Raw genomic sequence first — 12,420 nt, 5'->3', positions numbered from 1 at the left:
TAGCCGCACCTAAATGCTCCTAAAGAAATGAAACAAGGAAGCACAAGCTCATCTAGGCTGTAAATCAGGGATTGGAAATCTGTGGTCCTCCAGATGTTGCTACACTACAACTTCCATCATCTCTGATCACTGGGTCAAGCCGGCTAGGGATGATGGGAACTAAAGTCCAACAGCATCTCTGGAAGGCCTCAGGTTGCCCATCAACTGCTGGAGATGGGCAGGGGGCACATGTGCAGTGCCAGTGTGGGGGGATGCTCTTTAGACTGGGGTGGGGTGGAGAGAAGGCTTTTAGGCAGCTGGGTGAATGAATTCTACGGGCAGAACAAGGGCAGCAGCTGTTAAACAAATTCAAGCCAGGGGATGGACAGTTTGCACCAGCCAGACCTTCATCCTTGCGTTTATCGCCAGTACAGCTTTGCCCTTCTTATTCCTGCCTGAAGAGGAGTTCAATGTGATTGGAGGTGGGTTGCTAACCCAACCCCTCAAGGTACTCCTCGTCTGACACTTTGGGTTCCTACTTGGCTTTGAGACCAGCTCAGGAACTGTTCATATAAGCGAGTGCAAAAGGCTTCCATGAAAAGGTTGACGGTGTGAAAAATTGGGGAAACAGAGGAAAGCCACAGAGACTACAAGGATTTCATCACAATTTCTAATTACAAGTCTGTGAAGTCAAGAGATATGAATGCATTACAGAGGGAAGTTACTATTCTGGGTAGCCAATAGTGGAAAGTTCATAGGCAACAATGATCCTCAGGGTTCACTGTTTCTGCAAGTAATGTATCAGGCAGGCATGAAGTAGATGGTCTTCCCCTAGTAGGCCACTAGCCAATGTTCCAATGGGCAATCTAGTGTAGCCTTCCCCAGCCCAATGGCCTCATGATATTGCTAGTCTATAACTTCCATCGGTGCTGGCCGAGGTTGATAGGAGTGGTTCAAAACATCTGGAGGGCACCAGGCTGGGAAAGCCTAATAGGAATGTGAGAGATGCCCTGCAGCTGGAACAAGCCAATGGCCCACCTAGTCCAGAATCCTGTCCTCACAGTGACCAGCCAGATGCCTACAGGAAGTCCTCAAGGAGGAATCGGGCTCTCCTCACTTGCAAATCCCAGCTATGGCTATTCAGAGACATACTGCCTCTGACACTGGAGGTAGAAACATAAGCCATAGAATCAAAGAAGTGTAGAGTTAGAAGGGACCCCAAGGGTCATCTAGTCCAACCCCCTGCAATGCTAGCAGCCATTGTTAGCCTTTTCCTTCATGCCCCTCTCTGCCTTTGAAGTCATCTAGTTGGTGTCCATGACTTGTTGGTGGAAGACTAGAGAGATAGCCAATATGCCCTTGAGATGTTGCTGGGCTACAATTCTTATCAGCTCCAGCCAACATCACTAGATAGTCCTTGATGTGAACCCGCAAGATACTTGAGTTCTGAAGCAGGAGTGCACACCTGGAATAAAGCGGGCCGAATGTTGTCTTTTAAACAGCTGCTTTTTTATTTTTAGAACTGGATTGCACTACTTATATTGAAAGAATGGTGCTCTGTTTTAACTGTCTTGTGTGACCCACATTGGCAGGGCTTTGCCCTGAGAAGCAGCATAGATACGTTGGAATAAATCAATCCTTAAAATAAATAATGGAAAAAAAGAACCACTAGAAAAGCCAAAATGTTAAAGAGGGCGTGGATGTGCAGGTTGCCTGCATACCCATCTTCCAGATCACAAGCAGATTGAAGAGTCCATAATCACACCCAGGTGAACAGCACCTGCTGTTTCTAAGGGAGGTCCTTCCTTGCACACTGGAGAGGCACCCTCCCAATTTGCAGCGGGGTGGGGGCGGAGATGGAAGTGACTCAACAGCACAGAAGCAATCCTGAGTTCAGCCTGAGTTACATTTTAAAAGCATCCTTCTTAATGGGACACTAGAAGCCAGTTTGAACCCAACACCTCTCAGTGAGGCCCACGAGATGCCTCCTGGAAACATCTTTATGCTCAATGGCATTTTCTAAGCTGATTTACAAAAGTTGTTCTGAAGCAGAAGAGTGGTTTGGTGGGAGGGGAAGAGGAAGAACTTCCTGGATTGTGGGACTCCTACGGGGGTCAGAAAAGTCTTTCACAAAACGCTAGCAACAGGACAAGACAAACACAACACTTTGCAGTAAAGGGAAAAGGTTACATCAAGTAATGAGCTCCTGGAAGGATATAATCCCATGCTTAAAATAAACACACACAAAAGCCCTAATCTTAGGTCCCTGGGCAATGACTAGGAGGGAAGACCTCAAACCAAAAAGAGAGAGACCCTCTTCACTGACTACTAAACAAAAGCACAAAAAGTGAACTTTTTAATATACCGTATTTTTCGCACCATAAGGCGCACCGGACCATAGGGCGCACCCAGTTTTTTGGGGGGGAAATAAAGGGGAAAAAATTATTCCCCCCCCCAGCCCCCAAACAGGCAGCTCTCTGCAAGCCGTGGAGGCTTCAACATGCAGGCAAGTCTCCCGCTGCTTGCAGAGAGGTCCGCGAAGCCTGGGCGCGCTGAGCTCAGCGCGCGCAGGCTTCAACATGCAGGCAAGTCTCCGCAAGCAGGGGGAGCGCTCCCGCTGCTTGCGGAGAGGTCCGCGAAGCCTGGGCGCGCTGATCTCAGCGTGCGCAGGCTTCGGCATGCTGGCAACTCTCCGCAAGCAGCGGGAGCCCAGCGCTGGGCTCCCGCTGCTTGCGGAGAGGTTTGCGAAGCCTGGAGAGTGTGAGGGGTCGGTGCGCACCGACCCCTCTCACTCTCCAGGCTTCAGCGAAAGCCTGCATTTGCACCATAGGACGCACACACATTTTCCCTTCATTTTTGGAGGGGAAAAAGTGCGTCCTATGGTGCGAAAAATACGGTAACTAATGAATAAGGTATACATCTCACTCACTTCCAAAGATAGCAGCTGCAGGTTTCAGGAAAAAATAAGGCTTGAGATTGTGTATAATTGGACTCTTGTATGCCGCTACAGTCTTGGAGATATGGCTTAGCCTATAGATCAATTTAGATTATTGTGTCTGAAAAGGCTGCTGCAGCATTAATGCATTAAGTGCCACTGCCCTCCGGGACTCATGCAGAAAGCATTGCTTCTTTTGGAAAGAATGCCACTGAAGACTGCTAAAGCCAAAATGCATTTGGCACCATCAGGACTCACCTAGATTATACTGATAACAACTTTTGAACTGTGCAGGGGGTGTGACATATTCACTTCTGCATGTATGGGGGCAACATTAACCTTTATGCAGAATCTGGTTCAGGTACCTTACAGTTCCAGAAATGTTTTAATCCTTGGGATATAATCTAGGTTCCCCTTAGATGTTTGATGATGCCGTACATTTTTGTGTGATGCCTGTTCGTATTAAAGGTTGCCTTGTGTACTGTTCAGCAGCTATGGCTAAGGGACTTGGGGGGGGGGTGGATAGGAGGGAAGAAGCCCATGTGGTTCCAATATTTCCCTTACATCATCAAGGGATGGACAAATAAGGGCCATTAAAATCTTACCCTTCCTGGTGCCTTCTATTCCATGGTCGCCATTCTCGACCACAGCAGCTGGTCCAGTCACTGACGTACCTAAAAAGACAGAGACAGTCTCATCAACTGGGAGGAATCTCACTGCCTTCATTTTCATTCTTCATGGGGGTTTAACATTCAGGCTACATAAGCCTCTTCAAGTGTACTTCCCTGTAAAGGGGTGTGGAATTCTCTGCAACTTTTGACTGAGTTTGGTAGCCAGCTGTTTTTACCAGTAGCCAGCCATGCCTTTCTTGCACCCAGTTCCATAGGGGCAGGCTGTATACACCGCCCAGCAAAGTAGTTTGCAGTGAAGGAGCAAGGGAGAAAGTGCTGCACTTTCTGTAGCAACCTGCAGGGTTAGAAACTCAGATATATAATCTTATCACCAAATGGCAGCTTAAACCTGGGTTACTGTTACCACAATGGAATGCCTAGGCACCTTTTTGGCAGTGGGATTTGTTGTTGTTGTTCGTTTAATTTTGTTTTTATAGGGCTATATTTTGAAGGACAAATCTGAAAGCCGTTTACAAAACATTAAAATATCAAATAAAACAAATTCAAGTTTCAAGGAAAATATTTCAGATCCTTCTCTAAGTGATATTTTGATTTCCCAATTGCCAGCCTGGCATCCAGAAGTCTCCATGTGGCCACAATTGGACCTGTGTGAGTAGCAAAATGCACCTGACTGGTTTATAACACTGGCAGCCTGTGAGCCTAAATATGGGAATTTGTGACGGTCTATCCCACCTCAGCACCGTGACTGGCTTGCAAATGGCTTGTAATTCATTTTTAAAGCACAAAAATACAAAGATTAAAATAAAGCCTGAAAAGAAGTCAAAAATACAAGGAATAGCAGCATAGTACTTTCTTAAGTACATCCTGCCTTTCTGAGCAAAATATCAAGGTGGCGTACTGTTTAAAAACAAATGAAAACAATTCAAAATACAGCAAAGCAGTAAACACAGATAGTTTAGAATGGGGAGGAGGCTGTGGTCTTCCAAGTTTAGCTAGACTCCCAAATGGTCCAGACAGCATGGCACAATGGCCATGGGTGATGGGAATGGTTGTCCAACAACTATAGGGAAACAGGTTCCTGTGCTAGAATTCTACAGGATGGGGTATTAGTGTGTGAAAACAGTCCAGACCCAATGATCCCACCTCTAGATGATGGCAACGTTAGGCGCCATCCTGGCATCTTCACTTGGGTCGCAAGTGGTCAAAGGCCAGGAGCAAAATGCACCTGGCTCCTGGCTAATTTCAAACACTGCTTATTGGTGGCAGATCTTCCTGCTGCAAGACCAAAGCAGGAGCTGGCACCGCTATGGCACATATGCAACATTCATCTCTCTTGGCTCAGCTTTCCCTACAAAGCTAGGGAACAGATGGCAGTGTGGTACTAGGCAGGTTTACACACCTGACAAGGGAAACTCGAGGGAGAGAGATTTGTTAAAACCTTCCTCTGATGTGCACTTTTTGGAAGGTGACCTTATTTGGCTGCCTCTAGAGATGGCCCCCACAAAGGCAGCCAGTGTTCAAAAGGGCTGCGGCTTCCGATAAGAGGCTGTCGCCTCCAGCATTCTCAGGTGTCCCCAACGGCGCATTTTGCAAAATGGGTTGGTCACATTCCAGCCGCTTCTTTCCAGCAGCGTAGCTAGGCAGGAAAGACACGTGGCTTGGGCATGCTGCAGGCCCCGCGGTGTCGCCCCCCATGGTGTGCCGCCCAGTGCCCCCCGACCCCCCTAGCGACGCCTCTGCCTCTTTCTCAGGGACATCAAGCAATTGAATTTAAAAGGTGGCAAAGCGAGCTCCCCGCTGGTGCCACACAGCACTGCCATTTCAAGGGCTTTAAAGAGCTGGATTCGCATAAATTAAGACGCTTTTACACACACTGAAAACAGGCTTTGCGGAGATCTAATCCAGCTATTCCAACGGGGAAGAAGACTCCTTCCTGCACGACAGCATCTGGGAGCAGGGATGCTTGCATAAATCAAAACAGCTTATCTGCAGAACAGGGCTGAGGAAACCCCATCAAAGGACCCAACTGTCTTCAAAAAGCAGCCCCAGCTGTACAGACAAGAGCTAAATAAAAAACAGGCTCCAAGAAGGCAGCTTGCTCCGTCCCATCTCCCAGAGGGGTGTGAGGCTTCCCTTCGCTCTTCTCGCTTACAATTCCCCCTCAAGCTAACCGAGAGGAGTGAGGCTCCCTGCACAAAAGGATTCAGCTCATGGATAAATGGAAATCAACCGGGCCATTACCACTGTCCGCGAGGCCAGATGTGGCTCAGCACAGCTGCCCACAGCTCTCCCCGCCCGCAACTTTGCAGCACTTGGTGATTGCCTTCTGTCTCTGCAATTTGGAGTACTGGCTCCCTGCACGTTGCGTAGCATTTAAACATTTTAGCTTTCCTTCCCCTCCCAACGCACAAACACACACCCCCTTCCAAAAACTCCTTTTATTTTAAGAACCTGGTTTTTAAGAGCGCAAAACGAACCAAGATGTCCAAAGTCCGTAATCCTGGCCCAAATGATTAGATGGTACTTACATCTGGCTAAAGGATCAAAGGATTGGGGGTTTTTTTTTATATAAACAACCCTTAGAGCCACAGCACGCCCTAAAAAACAGATAATCCCGAGCGAGGAAGATGGGGCCAATATATTAAGCCTAATCACTCCCCCCCCCAGGCATGCCTCGGAAACGTGCAGCCGCATGATTTCACGCGTAAGGACACAGCGATAAAGGCCGCCAGAGGAGGGATGGACAGATGGTTCGGCCTGCTCAGCGCCCTGTCTCTTGCTGCTGCAAAAGAAAATGCCTCAAGGAGAACCAGGCAGTGCAGAGTACAGATCTGTCTTGCCGCAGCCAGACCTCTAGAGGAAGGCTGGTCGCTTGAGGATGAGGCTGTGTCCTTCAATACTCTGATCCAATAGCCACTGATCAGGCATCATGCCTCAGTCCCAGCACATACATCCCAACGCCAGGGGCAAGCTGCAGAATATGTTACACTGGGAATGGGCTGGGCGAAAGAGGAATAAAATGGAAAACCCAGCAAGCACAGGAGATGGGTGTATTAATTCAAATTATAATGTTCTAATGCCAACAGGTTTCAAACCACAGGGCTGTTCATCAGGAGATGAGGGAAACCAAACGTCTATGATCATTCACAACAGGTTTGAAGCAGCCTGGAAGCAGGATCAGGCCAATGGCCCATCTAGTCCATCATCCTGTTCATACAGGGTCCACCTAGATGTCCATGGGAAGACTTGGTCCAAGGCAGATTCTATGTAACCAATGGACCCCTTACATTCTTACTGGTGGGATTTAAAAGGGGGATTAGAGAAATTCAGAGAGAATAAAGCTATCAATGGCTGCTGAATGGGATGACTATATGCTACCTTCAGGATCTGAGCAGCATGAGCCTTTGAATCACCAGACTCCAAGGACAGAGATTTTACCCATTTTAGTCTCAAGCACTAGAGCAAGCTATGTGCCAGTTCTTTGAGAGCACCATGAAAATTTCATTTCATTTTCAATTTGTGTACCGCCTTTCTCTATTACTATACGCAAAGTGGTTTACAAGATGAAGAAGCAGCAAAACAAGACAGCAAAGATCACACATGTAATAACAATCTGATCCAATACAAAAAAGTCACAGTAACTTTAAAATAAACAACTTATATCAAATAAAGCAACATTCAATTATCCATTAGAATGTAATAGTAAACGGTAAAATTAAATACCAGCAAATGGCACTTATCAATTACAATAAAGAATTACTAAGCGATAATCAATAAAAATAAGCACAAGCTACAATGCATAAAGGTAAAGGTAAAGCCCTATCGTGGACGACTCTGGGGTTGCAGCACTCATCTCGCTTTATTGGCCGAGGGAGCCGGTGTACAGCTTCCAGGTCATGTGGCCAGTATGACTAAGCCGCTTCTGGCGAACCAGAGCAGCGCACGGAAACGCCGTTTACCTTCCCGCCGGAGTGGTACCTATTAATCTCCTTGCACTTTGATGTGCTTTCAAACTGCTAGGTTGGCAGGAGCAGGGACCGAGCAACGGGAGCTCACCCCATCGCGGAGATTCGAACTGCCAACCTTCTGATGCGCAAGTCCTAGGCTCTGTGGTTTAACCCACAGCACCACCCGCGTCCCATAAAATGCCCCAAAACCTACAAGACCATGTAAAAGGATCAGATGGAGAAACAAGGACACACAACTTATAAAATTGTTTTTTAAAAATATCCCTGAACTCCTCTTCCTCCTTCCTAGCTACTTCTGCTATTCTCAAAGTCATGGTCTAGGAAAGGCTCCCAGGGCTGGGGGTTTGGGGGCAAGGCAGGTGGAAAAGCCATGGCCTGGTGGGCAGCAGAAAGTCTCTCTCATCCAGAGGTTAGAGTGCACTTTGTTAGACACCCACCATGTTTCATCTCAAGCATGAAAATGCTTCTCTTTGCCAAACTTCCAGCCCCAAAATCTGCAAGGAAAATAAAATGTTGGCTGCATGAGATTCATATTCCTGCACGGAGACGGGGAAAGGAGAGACGCAAGGAGACATTTCAGGCACTTCTGCTCAATTCTTCCAATCCCTTGTGAGGCTGTTGTCGTCGTTCTGCTATGGGCATTTGGATATGCTGCGACTTATGTTTGCTAAGTGAATATGACCAGCACCCTCTGCTGGGCATTGGAGAACTTTAAATGTTCAAGCCGAGTTAGATCAGAAATTTGGAATAAGGAAATTTATACAAATGAGACCCTAACAAAAGTGTGTTGGAAGAAAAGGATAAGGGTAAGGAACGTTTGGCTGCTGAAGCTGCAACTCCAGCTGCTTCTCGTTGGGTTGCGGGGTGAGGAAATATTACGGCTTGCAATTTCTTCTCTTCAATTCCTTCTCCCGTCATGCACAGCCTTATCGTTTTATGCAATAAATTGGATATCCCTCCACGACAACTGCCTTACTTTATCTGGTCAGTGCAGAGTTCAAACTGCCATCTTTATTGGGACGCATTGTTAATCTCTCCTCGTTGCCCCGTCAAAAGTTAGGGGCAGCACATATCTGAGCTGCCTCAAGAACCAACCCAAGGCCAAACTTTCTGAGGTTAAAGCAGAGGCGCTGAGCAAGCACAGCTTCCAGGAGGGTAGGAGGGGGAGATGCAAGGCTTTGCCTGCTCCCCAAGCAATCCCCTGGCATTACATAAAGGATGGAGTAAGAGGATTAGCCGGCACTTGTCAAATTATGACGTTCAGCCACTTGGTAAGACCAACTTGCTGGCTATTATCCCCGTGGGAGGAAAAAAAATAATGTCGTCCCAATGATGTGTTAATGGGGAAGGGAAGAGATGCACAGTGGCCCCAAAATGCTTTTGTGCAAGACGAAATCCTGGCCAATTTCTGTTTGGTATGGCAGCCCCTCCTCTCCAAGCCCAAGCCCTCCGGGTCCAGGTGGGACTCCATCTGACTGCTCCTTAAGCCTTGCCTAATCTGGCTGGAGGATTTCAGTTAGACACAACCCCCTCCTGAGCGGAGATGGGACGGTTAGATCTTGAAGGGTTGTTTACAGCCCTGCCTGAACTGCGTGCAGGAAAACGGAAGGGGGCGCCTGCACAAGTTCTTTTCCCACAGGTGATGGTCCAACAGCAGAAGGCCTCTATTCAAATGCCCCAGAAGGCCAGTCCTGCTTTGCTAAGGATTGAGACAGCGGGACAACACAATCGCACCCCTGCAGCCTGCACAAATGGTTGGGGGAGTGTCCCGTGTACAGCCTCTTTGCAGTGGGTTATTCTGGCATTACAGGGGGGTGGGCTAGATGGCCCTTGGGATCCCTTGCAACTCTACAATTCTATGACTCTACATGCAGCTGCCTCATAGGGGTGATATGATAGCCATGTTCAAATATATAAAAGGATGTCACATAGAAGAGGGAGAAAGGTTGTTTTCTGCTGCTCCAGAGAAGCGGACACGGAGCAATGGATCCAAACTACAAGAAAGAAGATTCCACCTAAACATTAGGAAGAACTTCCTGACAGTAAGAGCTGTTCGACAGTGGAATTTGCTGCCAAGGAGTGTGGTGGAGTCTCCTTCTTTGGAGGTCTTTAAGCAGAGGCTTGACAACCATATGTCAGGAGTGCTCTGATGGTGTTTCCTGCTTGGCAGGGGGTTGGACTCCATGGCCCTTGTGGTCTCTTCCAACTCTATGATTCTATGATTCATAGGAGGTAGGCCACCAGCCCATCTGGCCAGAAGTATCAACTCTAACTGGAAGCGGTTCTCCAAGGTCTCAGATCAGGAGCTTCCCCTCGCCTGTTACCCAAGGTGCTTCAAGAGGAGATGTCACAAATGGAACCTGGGTTGCTTCTGCACAGGAAGGAAGTGCTCTTCCTGCCAGGTGTGTGTGTGTGTTCTGCCTGGTTTCTGCCTTTCCCAGATGCAGCTCCAAGCAACATCAACAGCAGCTGGAGATGCACACCAGGTTTAAACGATCCTGACAATACATCTCAGAACGGTGCCGGAAATAGAGTGCTGGGCTCTTGCGATGAATGGCTGAGTTCAAGTGCTGCCTCTTCCGAGATCATTAGGCAGTCTCCCCGCCCCCCCCCCCCAATAATCTTTATTAGCTTTCTGGTTACATACTCCACATACACATAATGTGTTGCATTTTACATTTATACTTGCTCCTAAGCGCTGACTTCCCTCCTTCCTCCTTCTTGTTTTTTATATCACATATAAGTTTATCGCATTATTTTCATCCATTTTGTATATTGTTATTCATTTTCCGTATTTGTCCATAGTATATCCATAAACAAATAAATCCTCCTGTTTATACAATTCTTGTTGTCTCTCTGTATTCATTTGCAACTACTGTTAGTTATATTAACCTCCTTATACATTTTGCTTCATATTATTTTCATTATCCATCACTTTTCTTAATCTTTTCCGTTATGGGGTTTATTTCCAATTCTACTGGTTTCACTATTTCATCTTATCTTTCCTAAATACGACGTAAATTTTTCCCATTCTTTTTGAAATGTTTCCTCGTCCTGTTGTCTAGTTTTCCCTGTTAATTTGGCTATTTCTGCATATTCCATTACCAATCATTGGGCAGTCTTAGTCAATGTCATGCAATGAGCTACCGTATTTTTTGCACCATAACACTCACTTTTTTCCTCCTAGAAAGTAAGGGGAAATGTCTGTGCGTGTTATGGAGTGAATGCCTGCGGGTGGCGGGGGGGATCTGCTGCAGTCGTGAGCAGAGGATCCATGGTTCCCCTTCCTTCCCTCCTCCGTGGTTACAAAGCATGGGTCCACATGGATCCTCAGGATTTTTGCATTGGGCTACTCCAAACTCACTGTCAGATCACATGTCTGTGGCCACAGCATGAACCACAAAAATCATATATCCACTATTTCGTTTAGAATATTTTTTTTCTTGTTTTCCTCCTCTAAAAACTATGTGCGTGTTATGGTCTGGTGCGTGTTATAGAGCAAAAAATACGTACTTAGCCCAACATCAGTAAAAAATAAAAATGGAGGGATGAGTTGCTAAGCTTGCAAGATCTACCACAAAGGCACGCCGAGATGGCAGCCTTAAAATGGGTTCCAGAAGCCAGCACTGTTTCACTCTTATACAAAACTGAATATGGGGCACTGGTCCACAGCTGGTGCCAGCATTGCTTCTGAAAGCCAATTGTTGGAAGCCACAGGAGGAGAGGGGAGAAGGCTCCTGTGCTCAGATCCTGCTTGCTGGTTTCCCACAGGCATCTGGTTGGCTACTCTGAGAACTGGATGCTGGGCTAGGTGGGCCATTGGCCTGATCCAGCAGGCTCTCCTTATGTTCAGGTAAGGTGCCTTTTGGTTGCTGTGGACCAAATTCCCTCAGGGGTAACCAGAGGGATCAGAGCCAGCAGTGTAAAGAACCATTCCACAGAATACAGTGTGTGTGTGTGTGTGTGTGTACGTGTATATACAGTGGTACCTTGGGTTACATACGCTTCAGGTTACAGACACTTCAGGTTACAGACTCCACTAACCCAGAAATATTACCGGTACCTCGGGTTAAGAACTTTGCATCAGGATGAGAACAGAAATCGTGCTCCAGCGGTGCGGCAGCAGCGGAAGGCCCCATTAGCTAAAGTGGTGCTTCAGGTTAAGTACAGTTTCAGGTTAAGAACAGACCTCCAGAACAAATTAAGTTCGTAACCCGAGGTACCACTGCATACCGTATTTTTCACTCTATAAGACGCACTAGACCATAAGACGCACCTAGTTTTTGGAGGAGAAAAACAAGAAAAAAAATATTCTGAATCCCAGAAGCCAGAACGGCGATCCCTCTTGCTGTTCTGGCTTCTGGGATAGCCATGCGAAGCCTCTTCAGGGCAGCGGGATGAAGGCTCCACCTGCCCTGAAGAGGCTTCGCAGGCCGAAGCCAGTACAAGAGGGATCGCTCTTGGGAAAAGCCCCCAATAGCTGCGCTCCCTTTAAAGAGTGCGCGGAGCGTGTGTGCGGCTCTTGGGGGCTGTTCCCCGAGGAGGGAGAAGGGATTGATGGGCTGCCCTTCTCCCTCCTCGGGGAAAAGCCCCCAAGAGCCGCATACATGCTCCACGCGGCTCTTTAAAGGGAGCACCGAGCAGAGCCTCCCGCCTGAATTCGCTCCATAAGACACACACACATTTCCCCTTACTTTTTTTAAGTGCGTCTTATGGAGCGAAAAATACGGGATATATCGCTCAATCACTCACTTTCTCTCCCACACACCTCTTTCTTATTTCCCAGAGAACTGATCCCTTCCAGCTCCCAAACCCAAGGCTCCCTTCTTCCTCCCACACAGGAAAACAGATGCCTGCTAGCCTCCATCAAAGTAGTAATAATAATAATAATAATAATAATAATAAT

At 47.3% G+C, this 12,420-nt stretch overlaps 1 protein-coding gene across 26 annotated transcripts in view; it reads right to left on the bottom strand.

Annotated features, from left to right (window-relative positions):
* MAP4 (microtubule associated protein 4) overlaps positions 1-12,420 on the bottom strand; it is a 211,689-nt gene that overhangs the window by 136,707 nt on the left and 62,562 nt on the right. For 25 of the 26 annotated variants that reach the window (XM_083703874.1, XM_083703897.1, XM_083703878.1 and 22 more), the window contains exon 4: positions 3,520-3,588. The exons of the other annotated variant lie outside the window; for it this stretch is intronic. In XM_083703874.1, the coding sequence (XP_083560000.1) occupies positions 3,520-3,588 (69 nt within the window). The remainder of the gene's footprint in view (positions 1-3,519; positions 3,589-12,420) is intronic. 26 annotated transcript variants of the gene reach the window in all.

The sequence above is a fragment of the Podarcis gaigeae genome (genome assembly GCF_964106915.1).
Source record: "Podarcis gaigeae genome assembly, chromosome: 12".
Lineage (NCBI taxonomy): Eukaryota > Metazoa > Chordata > Lepidosauria > Squamata > Lacertidae > Podarcis > Podarcis gaigeae.
The sequence above is the reverse complement of the archived record's forward strand: the minus strand, read 5'-3'. Positions and strand labels throughout refer to the sequence as shown.